This window comes from Lagenorhynchus albirostris, chromosome 5, assembly GCF_949774975.1.
Source record: "Lagenorhynchus albirostris chromosome 5, mLagAlb1.1, whole genome shotgun sequence".
Taxonomy (NCBI): Eukaryota; Metazoa; Chordata; class Mammalia; order Artiodactyla; family Delphinidae; genus Lagenorhynchus; species Lagenorhynchus albirostris.
Window position 1 is genome coordinate 49,312,199 of NC_083099.1, and position 26,819 is coordinate 49,339,017.

At 42.9% G+C, this 26,819-nt stretch overlaps 1 protein-coding gene and 1 long non-coding RNA gene across 2 annotated transcripts; one reads left to right on the forward strand and one right to left on the reverse strand.

Annotated features, from left to right (window-relative positions):
- The first annotated feature begins 20,245 nt into the window (after nucleotides 1–20,245).
- LOC132520472 (uncharacterized) lies at nucleotides 20,246–22,507 on the forward strand. Its single transcript, XR_009540552.1, has 2 exons — nucleotides 20,246–20,495; nucleotides 21,542–22,507. It is a non-coding gene; the product is annotated as an uncharacterized LOC132520472 (long non-coding RNA).
- Nucleotides 22,508–24,892: 2,385 nt separating this feature from the next.
- On the reverse strand, nucleotides 24,893–26,592 carry ACTRT3 (actin related protein T3). The gene is made up of 2 exons (XM_060149221.1): nucleotides 26,393–26,592; nucleotides 24,893–25,811 (listed from the first exon to the last, which is right to left on the reverse strand). Exons 1-2 carry the CDS (start codon nucleotides 26,590–26,592, stop codon nucleotides 24,893–24,895), a joined length of 1,119 nt encoding a protein of 372 aa, XP_060005204.1.
- Nucleotides 26,593–26,819: the final 227 nt, after the last annotated feature.

The following is a 26,819-nucleotide window of genomic DNA, read 5'->3' on the forward strand; positions in this document are numbered from 1 at the left end:
GCAGCCTTTTCTTGGAGCCGCCCGTCTTTCTACCCTGGAGTCAAAGAAGGCATAGTTTTCATCTACTCATATACTTTTGTACCCCTTCAACCAAAATTTTAAAAGTAAGATTATACTGACAGGCAAACTGTTTCTGTCTTCAGTTTTACAATTTTAAATAGACTGATTTCACTCTACAGGGTGGGAGGGAAAAAAATCTAAGTCTGTAGTCATTACTGTGATTGAGGTTTTTGCTACAGGTGAACAGATATTGCCATCTACTGTTGAGAAAAAATAAAATGGTTAAGCCAAAAGCTTTCAGCCTTAAGGTTTTGACAGATCATAAATTTAAGACAGAAAAAAAAAAAATGGTTTCGGGACTTCCCTGGTGGCGCAGTGGTTAAGAATCCGCCTGCCAATACAGGGAACCCGGATTCGAGCCCTGGTCCAGGAAGATCCCACATGTTGCGGAGCAACTAAGCCCGTGCGCCAAAACTGCTGAGCCTGTGCTCTAGAGCCCGTGAGCCACAACTACTAAAGCCTGCATGCCTAGAGCCCGTGCTCTGCAACAAGAGAAGCCACCGCAATAAGCCTGCGCACCGCAATGAAGAGTAGCTCCCGCTCGCCGCAACTAGAGAAAGCTCGCGTGTAGCAATGAAGACCCAACGCAGCCAAAAATAAATAAATAAATTTATTTTTTAAAAAAATGGTTTTATGAAAGTAGGATTTAGTATTCATAAGTAGTTTGAAAACTAAAGAGGATAGAAAATATAACAAACAAAACTTTCTTTCCTAAAATCAGAAAAATTGTTATGTGCAATTATTCCTACTTTTGATTAAAAGTTGAAAGCAAATCATTGCTTTATCGGTTTCTATTTGGCTCACCATTTTAGATACTACAGTGAAGAAGAAATATAAATAAATCATCCCTTTTTAATTATCTTACTTCATTTCAAAATTTAACTTAAGGTATACATTAACTTATTTTCTTCGTTTTCTCATAAAGCCACTAGAAGTGCTTATCAGTTTTTAACTTTAGATTTAGCTAGAAATAAATTTTCTTTAGAAAAATAGGGTAGTTAACACAGCCTTCTTTGGGGCCTCTAATAGTACATAGTTAAGCTCAAATATAGAGAAAGCCCCTTTAGGGCAAAAGGCTACCACGAAAGCAGTGCATCTGAGTCAGAAAATCCAGGCACATTAAAACTCTCCTACTAGTAAAAATCAACGTGAAGAATGACCTGTCATTTTTCTGATGGCTGGTGATGAGCTGGAGGAAATGATTTGGTGGCTGAAATTTAGTTGTTTTTACGCATAAGAAAGTATTTTTCCCTTTAAAGAGTATTTATTTAACTCTATCAACAGTCGAGCACCCTGCGACGTCCTGTGTCAACTATCTCATGCTGGAGAGAAGTGGATGTGAAGCGTGATGTGTGGATGGTACCATGCAAGCCCCAATGTGAATGTCTAAGTAAAGAAAGGAAAGAAACCTTTCATCTTTGTAGGGTGTTAATCCAAGTATAACAGCTGACTACCCACCATGCACCGTGTATGGTGTGTACGTACGTATATGTGTGTGTGTATGCGTGTCTGTAAAGGACTTAAAGTTTTTAAAAACTGGTAATTGACTTTGTTATATCAGCATCTCTGGTTCCAACTATTATGGCTTATTACGCTGGATGCTTTAAGGGATTTTCATCATATCTAACACTGGTAGAGCATTTACTGTTTTCAAGGGGCCCTCACTCAAGTCAGTTTATTTGCTCATTTAACAAATGTGTACTGAACACCAGCCATGTGCATGGCTCTCACAAGCATCAGAAATACCAAGCTGGAAGACGGACCAGCCTATCCTTCAGAGAGTCTCGAAGTCTAAGGGAGGTGAGAAAGAAGCAACCTCGCAACTGGGTTTACAGAACACTGTTAGAAGTTCCCTGACAGAGGAATGAAGGAGCACCAGGTAAAATGAAAAATAACAGATCTGTTTCTGCTTGGGGAGTACGGCAGGAATCGGGAAAGTGCAGGTGATAGAAACCTGTATAGTACACGAACCAGCAGAGAGGACACTTTTTGAGAACCACAGGTCATTACTGGATGCCACATGCTCAGCAGGTATCGGCAGGTGAGTCTAGGGAGGAAATGTCATGCAAACAAGTCCCAGGTATATATGCCTAGTGTCGTATATGCAGGGAAGATAAAACGGTTATAGGAGAAGCTTATGAGCAGAGAAGTGGCGGAGTGTCTGTAATCCCTTGAACTCTCATTATAATTATAGATGCACAAGAATTTGCAAACATAGTATGGAGAAGTCCCATACACCCTTCACCCAGTTTCCCCTAATGAGACCATCTTACACAGCTATAGCACAATATCGAAACCAGGAAAATGACACTGGTACAATATATGTGTATAGTTCTTTGTCATTTTATCAAATATGATTTGTGTAGCCACCAATACAATTCTGAACTATTTCACGAAGATGTTCCTCATGCTACCCACTTACAGATACTTCCTCGCCTACTTCCCTCCATCATCCCTATTTCTGGCAACCACGATCTCCCTCTCTATAATTTTTTCATTTTTAGAATGTCACGTAAGTGGAATCATATTTATATGACCTTGTGTGACTGACTTCTCTCAGTGTAATTCCTGAGATGTATCCACGTTGTTGCAAGTATCAATGGTTCCTTTTTAGGGACTTCCCTGGTGGTACAGTGGTTAAGAATCCACCTGCCAATGCAGGGGACACAGGTTCGATCCCTGGTCCTGGAAGACCCCACATGCCGCGGAGCAACCAAGCCCGTGCGCCACAACAAAGAGTAGCCCTGGCTCACCGCAACTACAGAAAGCCCGCACGCAGCAGCGAAGACCCACTGCAGCCAACAACAAAAATAAAAATAATTTTTAAAAATCATTAAGAAAATTCAAACAATAGTACCTACAATACAGTTTTGTACTAATAAAATAAGTATTTTAAAGTATTCAGTGAAGGGTTATTTGAGTATTTGAAGAATGAAGGAATCCTTGCAGGTGACCTAGGCTCTAACTTCATGTGGAGGGGTGGGACTGAAAGTTTCAACCCCTAATCACCTGGTTGATTCCCCTAGCAACCAGCCCCCCAACCTTAGGTACTTTCCAAAAGTCACCTTATTAACATAAACTCAGGTGTAGCTGAAAGGAGTTTGTTATGAATATCAAGACATCTTTATCACTCTTACCACTTAGGGAATTCCAAGGGTTTTTAAATTTTATCTTATTTTATTTTGCGGTACGCGGGCCTCTCACTGTTGTGGCCTCTCCCGTTGCGGAGCACAGGCTCCGGACGCGCAGGCTCAGCGGCCATGGCTCACGGGCCCAGCCGCTCCGCGGCATGTGGGATCTTCCCGGACCGGGGCATGAACCCGTGTCCCCTGCATCGGCATGCGGACTCTCAACCACTGCGCCACTAGGGAAGCCCGTAATTCCAAGGGTTTTAAGAGTTCTGTGCCAGAAAAGGGGAGGAAGACCAAATAGACATTTCTTTTTATAATATCACGCCTCCCTAATCCACTAAAACTAATATTACCAATACATAAGATGACTGTGTAACACATTGTATAAACCAAAATTTTTGAGAATGAAAGGGACATTTTTAATAACTACACTGGGATGATAGGCATAAACAGGGACTGTCCTACACACAAACTAGAACTAATGGCAACTGTATAATATTTCCATTTGGATGTTTCACATCTCACTCAACATAAAAACGCTGAATCATTGACCTTCCTACAAAATCTATTTTTCCTCATATTATTAAGTCCCTGTATCCATCCCATTTGCTCGAGCCAGAAACCTAGGAATTATGACCGATTCCCCCTTCCCCTCTCTCACATGCATTTCATAAATCTCTATCATAGATCTATCTACAAAGTATAATTCGAATATATACACCTCCCTCCTCCTCCATCTACCACCTAAGTCCTCCTCTCCCATCCATTGTATTCCAGCACAACACTCTGTTCATTTCCTTTACACTCTGTAATTATATATTTATTAGTTTATTTGTCACTGTCTGTCTTCTCTAGTTTACTGCCAAGGACCCTGAGCCTTGGTCACCCAGTGCCTGGCATTCCTAGCACCTAGCATAATGCTGACACATAGCAGGTACTCAATAAATGTTTATTGGGTGAATGAATACGTGAATAAAAGATGGAAAAATATAAGCAAATAGCTGTGAAACACTCTCAAGAAATACTAGCATAAACAGTGTGAAATTGAGAATAATATAGCTGAGTCCTTGTGCCCTATTAAAAAATCAGCATCTGAATCTCTGAGACAAAGACTAAACAACCAAGTAAGTGGGGAAAGACAAAAATGAAGACAAGCGAGGAGAAAAGTAGAAAGAACTGGTGAATTCAAACCATTCCCTCTACTTAATATGATAATCTCTAGGTCCATCCATGTTTCTGCAAATGGCATTTTTTCTTTCTTTTTTATGGCTGAGTAATATTCCACCATATATATACCACATCTTCTTTATCCATTCATCTGTCAGTGGACACTTAGGTTGCTTCCATGTCTTGGCTACTGTAAATAGTGCTGCAATGAACACTGGGGTACATGTAACTTTTCGAATTAGTGTTTTCTCCAGATATATGCCTGCGAGTGGAATTGCAGGATCATATGTATTTTTTGTTTTTTAAGTTTAAAAAAAATTTTCTGTAGTCCTCTCCTTTGCCCTCTATATACAGTAACTCTGTTTTAATTCCATATCTTGCACTAGCAGAGAAAATTACATTATTGAACATGTAAGAACAATCTTTCTGGAACAGCATTCTGTCAGACAGAGAAGGGGAGACCTGTTGATATGGAAGTCAACCCTTCAGAAGCATTATCATCAGCAGTGCTATTCTTTGCTAGAGTCAGCTTGTTGCAATGAATACCAAAGGAAGATTTGTTCTGTAACAGGAATAACACATTAGACAGTCATCCAATAACATGTATTAACTCTTTTTAAATGTTAACTTTAAGACAAAAATTAAAGTAGATGGATAGTCTCACTTCAGTTATAACATTATTCATATGAATTTCCCTGTAATAAACAACCAACCAAATAAGGTGAGGGCCTGTTCTAGGGAAAGGAAAGTATGGGAGTGGGAGATGGAGAAGGGCAGAACTTCAAGTTTTCATTATTGTATATCTCATTATTGAAAAGCTACACATCAATACCCCCCCAGCCCACAGACACACACACACACACACACACACAGAAGAAAAGATTCTTTCTTGTCTTAGGATAAGCATTCCAAGCACACTCTGGTTTCAACTTCCTAGCCTTTGGGCCTATATCCTGAATAGCATAGGTCTATTGTCAAGATTGGTTCTGCCTCAACATTACAGCCCCTGTGCCTCTGCTGTTTGATATTATAAATAATCACAAGCCACATCCATGGCATTTGATAGCTACAAAGCATCTCTAAGAGGATAAAATTTACTTGCAAATATAGTATCTGAAAGTTGCAAGTCCTGTCTTTAGAAAGGGCAATGCTGGGACTTCCCTGGTGGCCCAGTGGTTAAGACGCTGTACTTCCAATGCAGGGGGTGTGGGTTCGATCCCTTGTTCTTGGGAACTAAGATCCCACATGCCACCTGGTGCCGTAAAAAAAAAAAGGCAAAGCCACTTATTGGGGGTCCAGGGTATGGGAGTTTAAAGCGGCAGAAGAGCAGATCCCAGAGGTCTCTGAGGCAGGCTTCCTATCTTATGGAGAACATTTCCTTCTAGGACAGAAGCCATCTTAACCCCTCTTTTAGGACAGGACCACTGTACCATTCCTTGGCAAGGTAGCAGTAAAACTGGCAGTCATGCCAGTCCTTCTGCATCGTTAACATAATTTTAGTAGAAGCAACAAGAACCTCGACTCCAACTGGATTAAATAATCAAGGTGATCTATCAGTTCATGTATTTGAAAAGTCCAGAAGTAGAGCAAGATTTTCAGTACAGTACATTAAGGATTCCACCTCTCTCTGTGTGTTTCTCTGGATTCAGCCTTTCTTTATGTGTTGACTCTGTCCTCAGAATAGTTTCCCTCTTAGTTGCTAATAGCAGCAACACTCGTTTCTAGTTTCTTCATTCCCATCTGAAGAGAGAGACCCTTACTTCACTCAACCATTAAACTGAAGTGCTGGACTTGTTTCACCTGGACCATCCCAAAACAATCACAATGGCAAGGGAGATGGGATTAGAACCATTCCGGAAATAGGCAAGGGTCAATCCATCCCACCTGCAATGCCTGGCTGCAACTGAATGCACGAGGAGGGTGTGATGTAGGAGAGGCACCATTATGTCCATGTTCAGCCTCTGCACCGATATGCTTTGTCCCTGTAACTCAGAACCACAAAGCTGCCCAAGAAATAGACTCACTCCGTTTTTAGCCATTCTCTCTCTCTCTCCCCTTTTTCTTCTCTCTTTCTCTCTCTCTCATTCCCCCTGTCATCTTTAACTTCTGCTTTGTTAAAACTGACTGGCTGTGAAAGCAAGGTAGGAAAGAGGATGAGGAATAAGACAGGAAAGATATAATGTGTCCTTCATTTTAGTAGAAGAACTCTAGAAAACTCTAGACTCTAGAAAACTTCTAGACTCTAGAAAACTTCTAGATGCTAGAAAACTTCTAGACTCTAGAAATCAATGATTAAATCTACACAGTTACCCAAAGTCTGAAGCTGTGGCCAGAACTAGTGCTCTAGATTAGCAGATGTATGTGGTAATCCAGAAAAAAATTTTATTTTGGGAAATTTTAGAAGAGAAAGCAAAATAGGTAGATTACCCAGACGTACTATACAAGTCTGGACAATTCTCCTTCAAACCAATACTATCCCTTGTGTTAGTTATGCACTCTGAGTAATTAAATAAATGAATAATCTAAAAATATGGCAGGGAGTTCCCTGGTGGCCTAGTGGTTAGGATTCTGGGCTTTCACTCCTGTGGCCAGGGTTCAATCCCTGGTGGGGGAACTGAGATCCCGCAGGCCACTCAACGTGGGCAAAAATAAAAATAAATTAAAATATGGCAAATGTTGTGCATAATAATTATCCACAGTAGCAGGAAAATAATTGAAATTAACTTAAATAACCATCAGTAGGCAAAGTGTTATCTAGATTATTGTACAATCATTCAATGGAACATTAAGTAATAGTATTAAATAATGGTTCTGAAGGATCTGTAATATCAAAAAGTAATGCCTATGATTTACTACCAAGGGTAAAAAGCAGAATTTGAAAATTAATTACATTAAATGTACATATCAGCTATAATTATATAAAATATACATACAAAAAGGAAATAGAAATATACCAATGGTACTTGAGTTTTACTGAAATGTGATTGTTTTCTACTTCTCAACGTTTTTGTGGTACTGTTACATTCATTTTATAACTGAAAAAAAATTAGAAAGCATTATTACTTGGCAGATCTCTATGTAGCACTTTGCCTCTGTGCTGCTAAAATAGCAGTTACGATTAGGTGGTCTGTCCTCTGTCCCAATAGCACTCATTCATTTACTTGACAAATCATTATTCAGTACCTATTATGTACTAGGCACCAGGGATATTTCACTGAGGTAAATGACTTGGTCCCTGCCTCTATCCTTACAGCCCAGTGAGGAAGACAGACAATAAGCAAATCATTTATTACAAATCAGGAGAACATGGTATGAAGGTAACCAACATAATGTCATACTAGGAAGGGGAAGCTGCTTTCAAAGGGGGCCAGAGAGGCTTCCAAGGAAATGGTATCGAAATTGAGATGACGACGAGAAGGTGCCCAAAACTGCAAGTGCCAGGGCAGAGCAGTTTAAGCAGGGGAGCTAAGGTGAGAAAGATCGTAGCAAGTCCTGGGAACCGAAAGGAGGAGGCCCCGGGTGGCTGGAGCACAGTGCAAGAGGAGAAGAGGAGTTAAAATGAGGTTGGAGACGTAAGGAGGGAGCAGATCATGCAAAACCTTGATCAGAATTTTGGATTTTATTCCCAGTGCAATGTGAAACTACTGAAGAGAAAAAATACGGTTCAGTTAGTATTTTAATAAGCTCACTCAGGCTACTTTGTGAAGAATGACTTGGTGGTGAGTAGAGGACATGATAAGAAGCAGAGAACTAGTCAGAAGGTCTATGAAGGACATGATAGTGAACTGGAGTAAGGTGGTGGCAATGGAATGAATTAGAGAAAGACCAGAGGATATGATGAGGTGAGGGGAGAATGAGGCAAGGGTGATGCCCAGATTACTGGTTTGAGCAATTGAGTGTATGGCAACGGTGCTTACCGAGATGGGAAAAGTGAGGAAGAATTTGGGGAATAAAATGAAGAATTTACTTAAAGAACACTGAACTGCAATTTACAATCTGCTTATATAATCTTACTCTCCAGGAAGACCTTTAAGGATGGGGAATATGTTTTTCACCTTTGAAGTCTCAACAATGCAACATGTTACAGACTAGGCATTTAGTAAGTGTTTGTTAAATGAATGTCACAGCTTTGCAAATATTTCATTCCTTCCAGTGTAATAAGAGTCTACTTATTGTGCAAAGCCTGATTTTAGACAGTTTTCCTTACCAAGGCAAACAAGGACAAAATGATTGACCATTAATTATTCTCTAACTGAAAAGGAGAAAGAAAAAGTATGAGATGCTTATTTTTTAAATGCTTTGTTTAGTTTTCTGTAGTTAAACTAAAATGCGAGTTCAAAGCTTTAATGTGTATGTTTAAATTCTTGGGCCTGCTACTGACCTTCTTCAAGTGATTTTACCTCCCAGTGTCTTAGTTTCTCCATTTACAAGATGGAGATAATGGTAGTTGCCTTATCTCACAAGGATGTCATGAAAATAAGTCAGATAAATTGCTTTGCCCTCCTTAGAGAGGGGCTCTAGAAAGTAAGCCTTATTAGATATGATGATGAATACCCACAACTTCAAAGATATTTTTAAATTGCCCCCCAAGTCTTTGAACATGTTAAGCCTATGAATAGCACCGTGTTAGGTGTTTATACATTTCTGGCAAGCTTTCACCTCTTGTTAAAGCAGTAAATGGTCTTTGAACAAATGTATTTCTCATTCTTTGATAACTGTGCTTCCTTGTTTGTACACTTGAAAGATGATTATCATCTGGCGTATGAGGTCGACTTGAACTCCTTGGTGCCATTACAGTTCAATTGCAGCTTTAATTGAGTTTTTCTCCCAAGGTTGAAAATAAGTCACTTGGTTCACTTTAGTAAGCTACTTACTTTCTAAATAATGGTGAGATGAATTCAACTATTTTCTGCAAATGATATGTATAAATAATGCTTTTCGTTTTAGCTATAATATCCTCATTCAAAAATTGACATAAAACTTCAGTATTTTTATTTCTTCATTGCTGTATTTTTTTTCTGATGGGTTTTCCTAGAATTGCTTTAAATATCTATATTTATTCATTTTAACATTTCTAACATAGACAGCCATAGTACACACATAAATATCACCAAAGTAAACACCTACAACTCTCAAGACAAAATATAGGATAGTGAACATCATCTAGAACAACTTTATTATTTTTTTTGGCCAGCCGTGAAGCATGCTGGATCTCAGTTCCTTAATCAGGGATTGAACCCGTGCCCCCTGAAGTGGAAGCATGGAATTTTAACCACTGGATCACCATGGAAGTCCCTAGAACAACATGTCTTATTGCAGATGTGCATCAAGTTCACAACCAGTGTTATATAAAAAACTTGACATTAGCACTTCCACCCTTATCCACACATCCTTTACCTGTATACCCAACACAAATCAAAACCACTTTCTGTTGGAGTAGCCACAATGCTCTTATCAGATTGCTGTAAAGTCATTCCTTGCAAACTATGAGAATAAGACCTACCTCTCCTCTTTAATAAAACCATTAGAGGAGCTTCTGGGAAGATGGCGGAAGAGTGAGACGCGGAGATCACCTTCCTCCCCACAGATACACCAGAAATACATCTACACGTGGAACAACTCCTACAGAACACCTACTGAACGCTGGCAGAAGACCTCAGACCTCCCAAAAGGCAAGAAACCCCCCACGTACCTGGGTAGGGCAAAAGAAAAAAGAATAAACAGAGACAAAAGAATAGGGACGGTACCTGCACCAGTGGGAGGGAGCTGTGAAGGAGGAAAGGTTCCCACACACTAGAAGCCCCTTCGCGGGCGGAGACTGCGGGTGGCGGAGGGGGAAAGCTTCGGGGCCGCGGAGGAGAGCGCAGCAACAGGGGTGCGGAGGGCAAAGCGGACAGATTCCCGCACAGAGGATCAGGGCCGACCGGCACTCACCAGCCGAGAGGCTTCTCTGCTCACCCGCTGGGGCGGGCGGGGCAGGGAGTTGAGGCTTGGGCTTCGGTCTGTCGGAGCGCCGGGCGAGGACTGGGGTTGGCGGCGGGAACACAGCCTGCAGGCGGTTGGTGCACCACGGCTAGCCAGGAGGGAGTCCGGGGAAAAGTCTGGACCTGACGAAGAGGCAAGAGACTTTTTCTTCCCTCTTTGTTTCCTGGTGCGCGAGGAGAGGGAATTAAGAGCGCTGCTTAAAGGAGCTCCAAAGACGGGCGCGAGCCACGGCTAACAGCGCGGACCCCAGCGACGGGCATAAGACCCTAAGGCTGTTGCTGCCGCCACCAAGAAGCCTGTGTGCGAGCACAGGTCACTATCCACACCTCCCTTCCGGGGAGCCTGTGCAGCCCGCCACTGCCAGGGTCCCGGGATCCAGGGACAACTCCCCCCGGGAGAACGCACGGCGCGCCTTAGGCTGGTGCAACGTCACGCCGGCCTCTGCCGCCGCAGGCTTGCCCCGCACTCCGTGCCCCTCCCTCCCCCGCGGCCTGAGTGAGCCAGAGACCCCGAATCAGCGGCTCCTTTAACCCCGTCCTGTCTGAGCGAAGAACAGACGCCCACGCAGAGGCGGGGCCAAATCCAAAGCTGAGCCCCTGGGAGCTGTGAGAACAAAGAAGAGAAAGGGAAATCTCTCCTAGCAGCCTCAGAAACAGCGGGTTAAAGCTCCACAATCAACTTGATGTACCCTGCGTCTGTGGAATCCATGAATAGACAGGGAATCATCCTGAATTGAGGAGGTGGACTTTGAGAGCAAGATTTATGATTTTTTCCCCTTTCCTCTTTTTGTGAGTGTGTATGTGTATGCTTCTGTGTGAGATTTTGTCTGTATAGCTTTGCTTCCACCATTTGTCCTAGGGTTCTATCCGTCCGGGTTTTTTTGTTTTGTTTTTCTTAATAATTTTTTTATTTTAATAACTTTATTATATTTTATCTTACTTTATTTTATTTTACTTTATCTTCTTTCTTTCTTTTTTTCCTTTCTTCCCTCCTTCCTTCCTTCCTTCCTCCCTCCCTCCCTCCCTCCCTCCATTCTTTCTTGCTTTCCTTCTTTCCTTCTACTTCTCCTAATTCTTTCTTTCTACTTTTTCTGCCTTTTATTCTGAGCCGTGTGGATGAAAGGCTCTTGGTGGTGCAGTCAGGAGTCAGTGCTGTGCCTCTGAGGTGGGAGAGCCAACTTCAGGACACTGGTCCACAAAAGATGTCCCAGCTCCACATAATATCAAATGGCGAAAATCTCCCAGAGATCTCCATCTCAACACCAGCACCCAGCTTCACTCAACGACCAGCAAGCTACAGTGCTGGACATCCTATGCCAAACAACTAGCAAGACAGGAACACAACCCCACACATTAGCAGAGAGGCTGCCTAAAATCATAATAAGTCCACAGACACCCCAAAACACACCACCAGACGTGGACCTGCCCACCAGAAACACAAGATCCAGCCTCATCCACCAGAACACAGGCACTAGTACCCTCCAGCAGGAAGCCTACACAACCCACTGAACCTTAGCCACTGGGGACAAACACCAAAATCAACGGGAACTACGAACCTGCAGCCTGCAAAAAGGAGACCCCAAATACAGTAAGATAAGCAAAATGAGAAGACAGGAAAACGCACAGCAGATGAAGGAGCAAGATAAAACCCCACCAGACCTAACAAATGAAGAGGAAATAGGCAGTCTACCTGAAAAAGGATTCAGAATAATGATAGTAAAGATGATCCAAAATCTTGGAAATAGAATGGATAAAATGCAAGAAACAGTTAACAAGGACCTAGAAGAATTAAAGATGAAGCAAACAAAGATGAACAACACAATAAATGAAATTAAAAATACTCTAGATGGGATCAATAGCAGAATAACTGAGGCAGAAGAACGGATAAGTGACCTGGAAGATAAAATAGTGGAAATAACTACTGCAGAGCAGAATAAAGAAAAAAGAATGAAAAGAACTGAAGACAGTCTCAGAGACCTCTGGGACAACATTAAACGCACCAACATTCGAATTATAGGGGTTCCAGAAGAAGAAGAGAAAAAGAAACGGACTGAGAAAATATTTGAAGAGATTATAGTTGAAAACTTCCCTAATATGGGAAAGGAAATAGTTAACCAAGTCCAGGAAGCACAGAGAGTCCCATACAGGATAAATCCAAGGAGAAATATGGCAAGACACATATTAATCAAACTGTCAAAAATTAAATACAAAGAAAACATATTAAAAGCAGCAAGGGAAAAACAACAAATAACACACAAGGGAATCCCCATAAGGTTAACAGCTGATCTTTCAGCAGAAACTCTGCAAGCCAGAAGGGAGTGGCAGGACATATTGAAAGTGTTGAAGGAGAAAAACCTGCAACCAAGATTACTCTACCTAGCAAGGATCTCATTCAGATTTGATGGAGAAATTAAAACCTTTACAGACAAGCGAAAGCTGAGAGAGTTCAGCACCACCAAACCAGCTTTACAACAGCTGCTAAAGAAACTTCTCTAGGCAAGAAACACAAGAGAAGGAAAAGACCTATAACAACGAACCCAAAACAATTAAGAAAATGGGAATAGGAACATACACATCGATAATTACCTTAAATGTAAATGGACTAAATGCTCCCACCAAAAGACACAGATTGGCTGAATGGATGCAAAAACAAGACCCATATATTTGCTGTCTACAAGAGACCCACTTCAGACCTAGAGACACATACAGACTGAAAGTAAGGGGATGGAAAAAGATATTTCATGCAAATGGAAACCAAAAGAAAGCGGGAGTAGCAATTCTCATATCAGACAAAATAGACTTTAAAATAAAGACTATTAGAAGAGACAAAGAAGGACACTACATAATGATCAAGGGATCGATCCAAGAAGAAGATATAACAATTGTAAATATTTATACACCCAACATAAGAGCACCTCAATACATAAGGCAAATACTAACAGCCGTAAAAGGGGAAATCGACAGTAACACATTCATAGTAGGGGACTTTAACACCCCACTTTCACCAATGGACTGATCATGCAAAATGAAAATAAATAAGGAAACACAAGCTTTAAATGATACATTAAACAAGATGGACTTAATTGATATTTATAGGACATTCCATCCAAAAACAACAGAATACACATTTTTCTCAAGTGCTCATGGAACATTCTCCAGGATAGATCATATCTTGGGTCACAAGTCAAGCCTTGGTAAATTTAAGAAAATTGAAATCGTATCAAGTATCTTTTCCGACCACAATGCTATGAGACTAGATATCAATTACAGGAAAAGATCTGTAAAAAATACAAACACATGGAGGCTAAACAATACAGTACTTAATAACGAAGTGATCACTGAAGAAATCAAAGAGGAAATAAAAAAATAAGGGTAGAGTAAGCTGTGACAAAGCGAGAGAGAGGCATGGACATATATACACTACCAAACGTAAGGTAGATAGCTAGTGGGAAGCAGCCGCATAGCACAGGGAGATCAGCTTGGTGCTTTGTGACCGCCTGGAGGGGTGGGATAGGGAGGGTGGGAGGGAGGGAGACACAAGAGGGAAGAGATATGGGAACATATGTATATGTATAACTGATTCACTTTGTTATAAAGCAGAAACTAACATACCATTGTAAAGCAATTATACTCCAATAAAGATGTAAAAAAAACCATTAAAGGTAAGTCTTAGCATATCCATTTAATAAATGTGGAATCTGAAGTTGGGAGACTTATACTAGATTCTTTTGTCCAGGTCAGAACCCAGGTTAAAATCGTTTGACCATTTCTTCCTGTTTCCTTTTTCTCTCAAGGAAGAAATGAGAATTTGAAGATACTGTTATCAAACAAAGTTTGTGTGCATGATGCAGAGTGAGGACAAATAAACCAAAACATCAGAGTTTGGAGCAGAGAAAGGTTTATTGCAGGGCCAGGAGAACTGGTGGCTTGTGCTCAGAAAACCTGAACTCCCCATTGGTTTTTGGGGAAGAGTTTTTATAGGCAAAATTTGGGGCGAGGGCTGCAGGGTGTATGACTTTCTTCTGATAGGCTGGTGGTGAGGTAACCCAGGGTGGTGCTCCAGGAATCTTGTGCTCAGCCTGAACTTGCCATCCTCCATCTGGGTGGGGACCTTAGTTCTGCTGAAGAACTCAAAGATATTGTTATAAATATTCCTTGAGGAGGGACTGGGACCCTGCCCCAAGGCGACACTATTGCTTCTTGACTGCTCCTCCCTTGTTTCTGCATTCTCTCTCCTCCCTGATTAGCAACTGTTTGAACCTGCCCTTTGAAGCTCAGGGAAGTTCATGGAGGCTGAGTGAAGCCTATTTCCTACAAACTATTGGGTTGGCCAAAAAATGTGTTGGGGTTTTTCCATAAGATGTTATGGAAGGCACAGTGGTTAAGAATCTGCCTGCCAGTGCAGGGGACATGGGTTCCATCCCTGGTCCGGGAAGATCTCACATGCCGCTGAGCAACTGAGCCTGTGCAACTAATGAGCCTGCGCTCTAGAGCCCACGAGCCACAACTACTGAGCCCACATGCTGCAACTACTGAAGCCTGTGTGCCTAGAGCCTGTGTTCCACAACAATAGAACCCACTGCAATGAGAAGCCCACAACGAAGAGTAGTCCCTACTCGCCACAACTAGAGAAAGCCCATGCTCATCAACGAAGACCCAATGCAGCCAAAAAAAAAAAAATGTTATGGAAATACCTGAATGAACTTTTTGGCCAACCTAATAGAAATGGGCGACACAGAAAGGATTTGTACCCAGGAGCCCCACAGGGTCCTGCTTGGTTTCAATACTGCACACTGTGATGACTTTCTAAGAAGGGAGATCTAAACCAAGGTGGAGGAAGGGTATGGGAGAAATGTCCTCAATTCCACCAGGTGATGGTATAAGCCTCCTCATGTTACCAAGTCCAAGCTCGCTCTGCTTGCTGCATGACAGGCCAATGAGTCGGGAGATGAGGTGTTGAGATAAGGAATACGACTTTATTTGGAAAGTTGGCAGACCAAGAAGATGGCAGACTAGTGTCTCTGAAAAACCATCTTACTGGGGTTTGGATGCCAGTTTCTTTTGTAGAACAGAGAGGGGGAGGAAGTAAAGTAAGAAGGCCATAAGATTCACATATGTCCCCTGGAATGGCCAGCCTCGAAGAGGGGATATGTTAATTTCTTCTTTCTTCAGCTATCTACAGGTGGACAGGGTCAGGATGTTTCCCTGAACAAAGGCACTTTTGTTAAACATTCAGGCAGAGGGGCAGTGTTCCCTGAGGCAGGCCATTGTGTATAGACAGTATCCTTTTAGTGAACAAAAGCAACGGGAAGCAAAGGTTAAAGTAAAAGAAACAGATCCAGCTTGTAGTCAGATTTCGCTCTCCCATGTTACACTCACAGCCCCACCAGGATCTGACAGAATAGACACTGAAGGACAGGCCTATGCCTCAGGCTGATTCATAGAGCAAATATCGTAGGTGTCCTAAATGTGGGGGAGGAGTTCCAGTTCTATTTTCAGAATATTATTAAAGTTTTATTTTGAAATTTCTGTCTTTAGTGATATTCCCAGGGGCCTATAAAAGATGCTAAGAGCATAGCCTCCTTTCACATACAATTACCTTGCATAGGCCTTTAACTGGTGGGATGGCCCAAACTCCCATACTTCTGGGAAAATCATTCCTGACTTCTAGTATCATTGAATTTGCGTAGGCCAAAGGTCACAGATTAGTAGCTATGATGGGCCAGATTTTTCCTCAAAAGGTTTTTTGAGTGGCCCATTGCAATGACTTCTGACACCAACACCCAAGTTAGGCCAAACTTCACAGGTTAAGGGCACAGTTCTCCACAAGACTGCCCTTACTTCAGACACCAGCTTAAAGTCTGGGGTTCCCCAATCCATCCCCACTTCTGACCAGCTGGCTACAATTCAGCTGGCTAACCCTCAGGTTAGATAATTCACTGGAATGACTTGCAGAACTCAGAAAAGTGCTATACTTATGATTACAGTTTTATTATAGAAAAAGGATTCAAATCCAAACCAGCCAAAGAGAGAGATGTATAGGGTGAGGTCTGGGAGGGCCCCCAATGTGAAGCTTTCTCACCCAAGCTTCAAAGTGTCCAGAGTTTTGACTGGGACTTCATTACATCAGCATGATTTGTTGAGTCATTAGGCAGTCTCTAGCCCCACTCCTCTCCTAGGAGGTCTGGCTGATAAGGACATGTTTGGTCTTGTTGATGTGACCAGTCCCATCTAGGTCATCCCATAAGCTATTAGGTGTTGTCTGAGGGGCCCACCAGGAATAAGAAAGGCACTCCTACCAATCAGGAAATTCCAAGGATATGGAAGCTACTTCTCAGGACTCAGGAATAAAAGCCATCCAAGTTCTTTATTATACACACACACAATATGTAATTTTATTTTAAATTTACTATCAACATTTTAAAATCAGTCTTCACGTAAACTAAACTTTTTGTCTCCCCCTGAAATATTTCCAATTTTAGGCCTCCGTTTCCACAAGGCTGCTTCCCCTTTAAAAAGGATATTTCCCCACCATCTCCACAGTCTTATTCTTGGTGTGATTCACTCCTTTTGTTTCCTTCTGGTGCACTGCAGACATTTAAATTTGCAAACCTTGGCCTAAGCCTTGGGTGTTTTTGCTGTTTTTACTTCCATCACACATTATTACCTTAAAAGAATAAATGGGGAAGGAATGACAATTACCTTTTGTCATTTCATTCTCACCTTAGTTTAATTTAAAACTACTTTTCCTCTACACTTTGTGTGAGTGAGGGTGCAGGTGTCTTCTATTTGTCTCTTATGTCTTGAGCCAGGCCAACATGGAATTTTTGACCGCAGAACCAGGACAAACTAAATTAAAACTCACATCATCCTCAGAATCAAAAACTACAGCCAACCCAGGACCTTGGAAAAGAAGCCTCTCTTTCTAAAGACAAAACAAAACCCATGTTTCTCAATATTTTTAAAGCTGTAATTTCCTTCACAAGCATTAAATTCTCACATTCTCCTTTATTATTTGAAATTCATCATAAGTAACTAAAAATAAATGAGACAAATAGTTATTTTCAAATTTCATTTACCCCTTCCCCCATTAAAACCCTTTGCAAATCACTGTTTAAATAATCTTAAAGGCATGAAATAAGCCCCAAGTACTTCAGGGGCCATGTGGATACATGCAGTCTCTCTCAGGTACAGGGGTTGCACAGACCTTGAAGTATAGGCAATCCTAAATATTTGCAGATTCCATATTTGTAAATCCACCTACTAAAATTTATTTGTAACCCCAAAATCAATAGCTAAAGCGTTTTTACAGTCATTTATGGACACATGCTGAGCAGTGAAAAATTTGAGTCACTTGACACAAAGTTTCCCTACTGAGGTCCAACAAGGTGACATGCTGCCTACTTATTCCAAAAAGAACACTGTAAACAAGTGCCCTTTTTGTGATCTATTTAGTGGAACTTTTTTTTTTTCATTTTTGTGCTTATTGATGATTTTGCTGTTTAAAATGACCCCAGGTATAGTGCTGAAGTGCTGTCTGGTGTTCCTAAGTGAAAGAAGGCTGTGATATGCCTACAGAAAATATATGTGTAGATAAGCTCATATACAGGCAAGAGCTATATATAGAGTCGTTGAGTATGAGTTCAATGATAATGAATCAATAGTATATATTAAATAAGGTGTCTTTAAATAGAAACACATAAAACAAGATTATTCATTGATCAGTTGATGAAAATGATGTGACTAGAGGCTCTCAGGAACCTAATCTTGTATTTCCCCTAGGAGAAATGGTTTCGTATTCACTAATTCAGTGTTACGGTGACTTTATAGAACGAACTACCACAAATAACAAGAATAAACTGTACTTGTAAACTAGTGAAACACACAATGGACTTTCCAGCACAAAATCCTATCAAAGAAGGTTGTGGAGGGAAGAGAGCAGGGGATGAAAACTAAGCTCACAGGCAAGTAACCTTTAAAGATGTTATTTTATTTTAAACCAGAAAATGGTGGTGGAGCTAACACTAATCATCTTTCCCAGACAAGCCAATGCAGCATTAAGGTGCCACATAGTAAATAGAACACTGGACTTTAAAGTTCAGGGGGCTAATTGCTGGTTCCAACTCCGCAAAAAATTAACTTAGCCAAGGGAGTTTCTTCATCTGGTAGAGGGACTCAAATCTTGTAGCAATAAGAAGTCACATTTGCCATAATTATTATTTCCAAAATGTTATCATGTAAATTATCTCATTGGTTGAACTCTATGGCCCCTTCTTGCTCCAAAATTATATAATTTAAGGAAGAGAATCATTCTGCCAAAACAGAAAAAAATATATCAGATGTTCATAATACTGAGAATTTTCCTTTGGAATGTTTATAAGACATTTGTCAAGGAGAGGATTTCAAGTATAAGAACTAGAAAACGGCTGTGGTCTTTTAAATTGTATTTATTAAATCACTACTTTCTTTTTTAAAAATGAGAGAGAGAGGGACTTCCCCAGCAGTCCAGTGGTTAAGACTCTGGGCTTCCACTGCAGGGAGCATGTGTTTGGGAAACCCTGCAGGCCTCAGGAGGCCGAAAGAAAAAAAGAATAAAAAAAAAGAGCCTTGTCCCCAGTAGGTGGCCATCCTTGCCTCAGGGCAGACTCCATCACAAATTTTGTACATGTGGAGAAGCAAAAGTACCACTAGATGGAGCAGGAACAAAAGACATCTATTTATTTCTAGTTCAAGGAACCCTGGCAGTCTTCAAAAGCGATCTTAAAAGGTCACTTTCTGAGTAAATGGAAGCTTAGTGAAGCTAGCTGAGTTACCTGAAAAACCAAGAAAAATCTTTGGCAAAATCAGAACGAGAACGTCATTCACTAACTTACCCCATGTTCTTTCCACAAAACCATGCTGATGGGAAAACTTTTTCCTTCTTAGAGAACATTACCAGAAACAGTGCAGTCCAGGTTTTTCACATTTCTTAACTGAAAGCTAAGAATTGTATTAGACGACACTGAGGGACCTACTTCAGGCAACAGGATGAAATGCTAGACATGTTCATGTAGATACTGACATGGTCCTGATTTTTCTTTTCCATTGTCGGGTCCAGCTCCAGGCTGGATATCACACTGATAATTTGCCTTTACAATTCAGGCTGCAGGGTACTCTCTGTCCCAGCAACTGCCGCCAGAAGAGCTGTCTCAAGGAAGTGAAGGCACTGACTTCAATTCCTACATAAACCTGGAAGTTAGATTTCGGAGACGAATGGGCAGAATGACCTGTTGATTGTTTCCTAATGGGCCTTTTTCTTTTTTTTTCCCCCCCTTGGCAAAGAAACTTCACCCAATTCTTGGGGGGGTGGGGGTGGGATATATATTTCTTCGTACACTTTTCCGTCACCACTTAATACTTTGCACCCAAAGACGGAGACAAAGATGAAAAGCAACGACCATTAAGGAACAGAACTTCCATTGTTTTAAGAACAGACTAGATCTTCCAGTTAACAAATATTAAGTGTTTAATAATCTCACAAAAAAACACTTCTCTTCCATACCCGATTGTCGGGACTGATCGGGATATACTTTGGAAGAGGCAAAAACCTCGACAAAATCCGCAGAGCAGGAACTGCGTTGTGATACTATGATAAAGGGCAACAAAACCAGAGGAGAGGGAGGACGAAAAAGCCCTACACAGGAACGGCCAGCTGGCTGTTCGTCTCACTGCCCATTCACTGGGACCAATTTTGGAGGTGCCTCCACGTGTCCTTCTGACAGTTGATTTGCACGCACTGTGGTCCAATCTGCAAGTTTGGAGGCCCACAGGCCCACCACTGGCGGCGAGGGAAGACGTACGCGCACCAACGGAGTCCCTCCCAGGGAGAAAACAGACTGCCCGCGCCCCACCCCCGCAGCTCCTCCGGCTGCAAGTGTCTGAGCCGAGTCCCGGGTGCACGTCCCACAGCTCAGGGAAGCGCACCGCGCGCGGGGACCGGCTCCGTTCCTTTCCCTGCGGTAAGAGCCTCGCCTCGGCCCCCCAAGCGACCCGCGGCTGACAGAGCCCAACTCTTCGCGGCGGCAGTGGGCGCCTCCGGAGAAGCCCCGGCCGACCGCGGCCTCAGGCGGGGCGCGGGGCCTGGGCGGATGAGCCACGCAGGTTCCCGGGAGAGGTGAGCGAGCCAGCGGCTGACATTTTTTGTTTGCTTCGGTCTGGATTGTGGATAGCGGTAGGCCGAGGCTTTTCCGCCCGCTGAAAGTCAGCGAGAAAAACAGCGCGCGGGGAGCAAAAGCGCAGCGCCTACGCCAGTCTCAGTTAGGGTTAGACACGAAATGGCAGCCACCACTCCCGGGCCCACCCTCCGCAACCCACAGCGCCTCCTCCAGCGTCTCCTTATAAAGGGAGTGGCCGCCGCCTGCGCGGATTGGCTGGGGCCAGCCCGCCGCGGCTCTCGCGAGAACCGGTCTCGCAAAATTTTTTTTTTCAAAAGTTCTGTTTCCCGCCATGAGGACAATCGCCGCCCCACCCACATGTTCCTTACCCACATGTTCCTTACGGGAAGATCAGACGTATTATATATCTTCCTTACGGGAAGATCAGACGTATTAACTTGTAATTTGAAAACTAACTTGAATGCTTTTTAGCGCTGTTTTCCATCTCTTACAGACCAGGCGAGGTGCACGTTACTATCTTAAAGAAATGGAGTTCATACAAAAATTGTAGGGCCAAATTCTCAGTTCGGATCATCACGTTTGTTAGAGAACTTTACCAAAATAGATTCCCGAACAGAATCTTGGCTTGGCTCATTGGGCTGCCTCCGCGATCCTGACCTGTTCCCTTCCTGAGCAGAGGTTGTTTTATTACGTATAACTACTCTCTTCTCGATCTCAACATTGAGGACTGAATCTCCCTTTTATTAGGAAATAAAGGCTTTTCAGTCATTGACTTTGCTTTAATGTTGTGTCGTGATAGTGTTAAAAAAGAACAATGCACCATAAATTGTAGCAGGTTTTTATATTGGCCGGTACATGCTGTTTTTCATATAACTGGCTAATCTTAAAAGTTGAACTCTTCAATTGGGTGAACTTCATGGAGCTGTCGCTAGCGGCACCGCGATCTGAAAGAAAAGTAAAATGTTAAGGGGATTGGTTCGATATGGTTTAAGATAGGGGAAAATATAACTAAACGCAAATTTCACATTTTATTTCCTTTCCCTAGATTACCTGAAAAGGATCATCCATGACCCCAATGAAGAGGCTAGAGTCTGTACAGAATATTCCAGGCTAGTTGTTGGGTTAACTGCCTAAGAAACCACAGTTAAGGACCATGCCCCTGCCTAATCTAGCAAGCTACTTTGGAGAACACTTTAAATTTACATCTCTTAACCTCTTTACATCTCAACTTCTTAATTTGTAAATGGAAATACTATTTGTCTTGCCCATCTCTCTGGGATGTTGAAGTTTAAATTAGATAAATGTATCTAAACAGGTTAGCCGAAACTTCTTTTAGGAAAAAAGCACTTTAAGAATTCTAAAGTGAGGGGGTTGGGATCATTTTGTTAGGGGAACCACTGACTGAAACCGCCTGCCCTGGCCAGGTACCATAGTAACCACTTGCAAGAGCTATCTTAAGCAGGAGGTCCTGGTAAGGAATGCGGAACTAATAAGCTACCACCAACCGGAAGAATTTGGGGAAGATCAAAAGGAGAGAGGAGGGCTTCCTTGGTGGCGCAGTGGCTGAGAGTCCGCCTGCCGATGCAGGGGACGCGGGTTCGTGTCCCGGTCCGCGAAGATCCAACATGCCGCGGAGCGACTGGGCCCGTGAGCTATGGCCGCTGAGCCTGCGCGTCCGGAGCCTGTGCTCCGCAACGGGAGAGGCCACAACAGTGAGAGGCCCGCGAACCACCCGCCCCCCCAAAAAAAGGAGAGAGGAGACTCCAGTCCATGTGTTGTACCAACTTCCCAGAATCCTTCTCGCTAGAATCCATCTTGGCTGAGTGATGCGTGTGCCACCAGGAAGGATCCTGAGTCAGAGTGAGTGGCCAGAGACAACACAGAAATCAACCCAATTACCATAAAACCCGAGACTGCGAGCCACGTGGCAGCGCAGTTCTCCTGTGTTCCCTTACCCTGCTGCTCTCTGCCCCGCCGCCCCTTCCCAATAAAGCCTCTTGCTTTGTCAGCATGTGTGTCTCCTCGGACTATTCATTTCCGAGTGTTAGACAAGAGCCCACTCTCGGGCCCTGGAAGAAGGGGTCCCCCTTCCTGCAACAATTCTCTCTACAGTGCTTGTGACTCTAGTGAGTACGGCATCGACTATTCAAACTGCTCTCAGATAATCATTTTCTACACCTTATCCAATCTAGTAGTTTTGCTTACAATCACTAAAATGATAAACACATGTCAAAAAATGAAATGCACCTCTTCACAAATGCTTCAGGCCAAACTGAATTACTTCCTGCTGCTTGTACATGCCCATGATTTTTACACCTTGGAGGCTTTGCCCTCATGTTCCCTCTGCCATCAGTGTGCTTCTGGTCAATTCTATGTAACTGCATATCTACTGGGAGTGCACCACAGAAGTCATCAGGGAAGGGGACAGAGATGAAAAGAGAAAGCCCACAATCCCTGTCCTCTAAGAACATATCTAGTAAGGGAGAAAGACAAGCAAACCAAAAGATAAGGCTGCATAAATTAAATGGTCAATAAAAGTACAAGTAATATAATGTGCTGAAGGATACAAATAATCGATTTTGACTATGGACGAAGTAGCATGAGCTGGACCTATAAATAGTCTAATTCTATAAGCAAAAAATAACATTGTGAAAGTTCCCATAGAGACATTATCTCATTTTTATTTCATAAGGACCCTGTGAGACAGATAGGGATTAGGATTAGCAACCCCACTTATCAATGAGGAAATTGATCTTCAAAATATTTAAACAATTTGTTTAAATCATGCAGCGGGTAGGTGGCAGGGCCTGGACCTGAACCCACATATACTGCCCCTAAATTCAGAAGGACGGGCACTCTATTAGGTTTAAATTTCAGCTTCAAGCCCAGTCCCCAAAAGCCTTCCCTGAGGCTTCAAGTTGTTTTCCCTCCTGTAAGTCCCCTTTTTTTTTTTTTTTTTTGCACGGGCTTACTCACTGTTGTGGTCTCTCCCATTGCGGAGCACAGGCTCCGCGGCCATGGCTCACAGGCCCAGCCGCTCCGCGGCATGTGGGATCCTCCTGGACCGGGTCACGAACCCGTGTTCCCTGCATCGGCAGGCGGACTCTCAACCACTGCGCCACCAGGGAAGTCCTGTAAGTCCCATTTTATATTTCTCTTAGAACACTAAATCACTTTCCACCTTATATTATTGCAATTAAAGTATGAATTTCACCTCTCACACTGGACTGCTGGCTTCTTAAGGACACAATCTGACTCCTGATTTAGCACTTACTGCACTTAGCACAGTGCTTTTCATAGAGCAGATACTACATACTTTGAGTTATGTCAACATTGCCATCATTCTCTCAGCTACCTTCGTCATTTCAGACCCTTCTTTCCCCTTCATAACTAATTAGGCACCAAGACTTGTCAGTTTTTCATAATTTCTTCTTTTTAATTCCTATTGCTTATAATCTTGAGTATAAGACTTGACTACTTTATATCTACACTAACAACTTTCTAATTGATCACTGAATCTCCAGGGCCTTTCCCAGTCCAATTTAGCCTCTAAACTACTACCACATTCATCTTAATTTCCTTATGTCTCCTCTTTTCAAATCTTTAAAGGCTCCTTTTTGCCTATAGGACATTTAAAACAAAGCCTTCCAGTCTCTGGCCTTAATTTACCTTCCTAGTCATTGCTCTTAGTCTGCTCGATATGAGCTCTTCATTTTTAACAAAACCAGTGTATTAAACATGCCTTGAGTATGCTTTGTTCATCCTATCTAGCTTCTTGCTCATTTCCACTATGCTCTTCTGAATATCTACCCTCTTTTATTATGCTCCCACACCCATCCTAATACCACCCTATTCATGATGGCATACCTCTGCTATGAAATCTTCCCTTATAGCAAACTTCCTTCCATAAACTTCAACAACCTTCAATCTGTATCACTCATTTGGCACATATCATGTTGTACCACAAATTGCTCTCTCCCTCCAAAGGAAGTGTAAGATCTCCAAGGTAAAGAATAACATCTTCTCAGGACTTCTCTGGTGGTGCAGTTGTTAAGACTCCATGCTCCCATGTTAGGTGGCCCGGCTTCCATCCCTGGTCAGGGAGCTAGATCCCAGATGCATGCTGCAACTAAGGAGCCCACCTGCTACAACTAAGACCCGGCACAGCCAAAGAAATAAAATTAAAAGAGTAATGTCTCCTCTAGCATTTAATTTGGTTCTACTCAATAAATATGTTATTTGACTGCTTCATCATTATTTTCCCCCATTATAGAAATGCAACAGAGACATGGACCTTCCAATAACTGAAATATTTTGTTCTCCCAGAAACATATAATATCCAAAGTTTTCTGTCACATGTACTCAAAACATTTTCTTCTAACCATTTTATCTGTATTCAGAAGCATCTTTGGTGTACTATGTTGGGTCCGACTTCTTTAAATTCTGCAGCGGTGATCCACATGTGCTGGAAGGCAGAGAGGGATGCAAGAATAGAGCCTCCCACCCACACTGATATTTTCCTTTCTGGGGGAGCAATAACCTGCACAGGGGTGTTGGCAGGCACCACCTTTGCTATATCTTTAACTAGCCGCTTATCTAAACCAGGGAAAGAGGTTGATCCCCCAGCAAGGATAATATTGGAGAAAAAGGAATTCCTCAGATCTGTATCACATTTCATTATGCTGCTGAAGCACATCTTATCAATGCCAGGGGTCTCAAGATGCAGGAGACTTGGAGAGAAGAGGGCCTCTGGACAATGAAAGAGCTGGTCATGGAGTTTGATTGTCTTCCCATCAGGTAGCTGGTAAACCTTCTCTATACAATCAGCTTTCTTGGCCTTTTCCTCTTCAAAGTTCATTGCCACATAACAGTAGGTTTCCTTAATGTCTGTGACAATCTTCCTGTCTGAAGCACTAAGCAGCATGATGCCGTGCTCCTTCAACAGCATCATGAGGTAGTTGGTAAGGTCAAGACCTGCCAGATCTAGCTGCTGGACACTATGAGGCAGACAGTAACCCTCAAAGATGGGTACACACTGGGTAACCCCAGCACCTGAATTCAGCACAAAGCCAGTTGTGAGGCCAGTAGCAAAGAGAGCTAGCACCCCCTGGATGGACATATAGAAGGCAGGAACCTCCAGATGCTCAAAAAACACTTCAGTGACCCGTTGCCGGTTGGCCAGTGAGTTCAGTGCTGACTCTGTAATCAAGACTGGGCCATCACAGGGCTTTAGCTTCAGGTTATCGTCGTAGATATGCTTCCACATGATCTCCATGTCCCCCCAGCAAGTAATGAGACCACGCTCCACTGGGTAGCTGTAGGAAAAGCAATAAGATAAATGGCAGCTTTAAATTTTTCCAGTGTCTACTCTCTTCAAACATGGGTTAATCCCCGTATTTATTACCAGTAGCACTTTATGGGCAGTGCCCGCCAGAGCCTCTCAGAGATGGTAACTGCCAGCAAAAGATAGCCCAGCTACCTTCCTCTGCAATTTTTGTTGCTTTCCATCTTCCCTGCCTCTTTGGAATACCCCTTTTGACTTTAAATATATATATAGGGAAATCGTCACAGTTTTAATATCAGTTAGTTGAAAACAAATAGCCCGGAAGACAAAGGTACCTTGAATTAACATTCCTAAATGAACTTGTATTTTATGAACGATAACTGTGTTTGTACGTTTGAATACATTTGAATAGATACAGCGAGCAAGCAATGTTCACTTCTTTAGGTATGTGGTACCCTCAGAGATTTGCGGCTCGAGCGTTTGCAATAATGATAGCTGGCAGAGACTTTCCTGTTCCTCACTTCTTATCCTTTCTCTCAGTGTTGGGCCTCTCCTCTGGGATCCCCCTACTTTGCCTCCACGCGGGTCCTGCCCGCCGGGAGAAGGCGGTACCTGATGGAAAGTGCGCTTCTCCGCTGCTGTGCTTGGTCTCCCACGCACACTTCCTGCGCGCCCTCTGCCCCCCAGGTCTGGCCTTTGGCGCGGCCTATAAAGTTCGGGTAGACAAACTGGGGCTCCCGGGACCCAGCCAGGCCCGCCTTGATCACTCCTGAGCCGTTGTCGATCACCACCGGTAGCTGGTAGTAGCTCATGACGCCGCCGCCTCCTGTCGCCCGGCCGCTCGGGCTGCCCTGGCTGCGGGCTAGGCGGGGAGCGCGGAAAGTGATGTGCCGGTCAGACGACCTGGAACGCCGCGTCATAGAGACCCCGGCACGGCCCCGCGGGGCCTGAGCCGGGCTGGAGGGAGCCGGGGGCTGGCGGGGAGGCGGGGGGGAGTCCCAGGCCGGGGACTCGATGGATGCAAGGTGCACTCTAAAGT

Bases quoted from the DNA above. Each gene is read 5' to 3' on its own strand.
- ACTRT3 (XM_060149221.1), bottom strand. From the start codon at position 26,592: ATGAGCTACTACCAGCTACCGGTGGTGATCGACAACGGCTCAGGAGTG. The intron at 25,812-26,392 runs GTACCGCCTTCT...CTTTTCCTACAG, and splicing joins AGAAGCGCACTTTCCATCAG to CTACCCAGTGGAGCGTGGTC.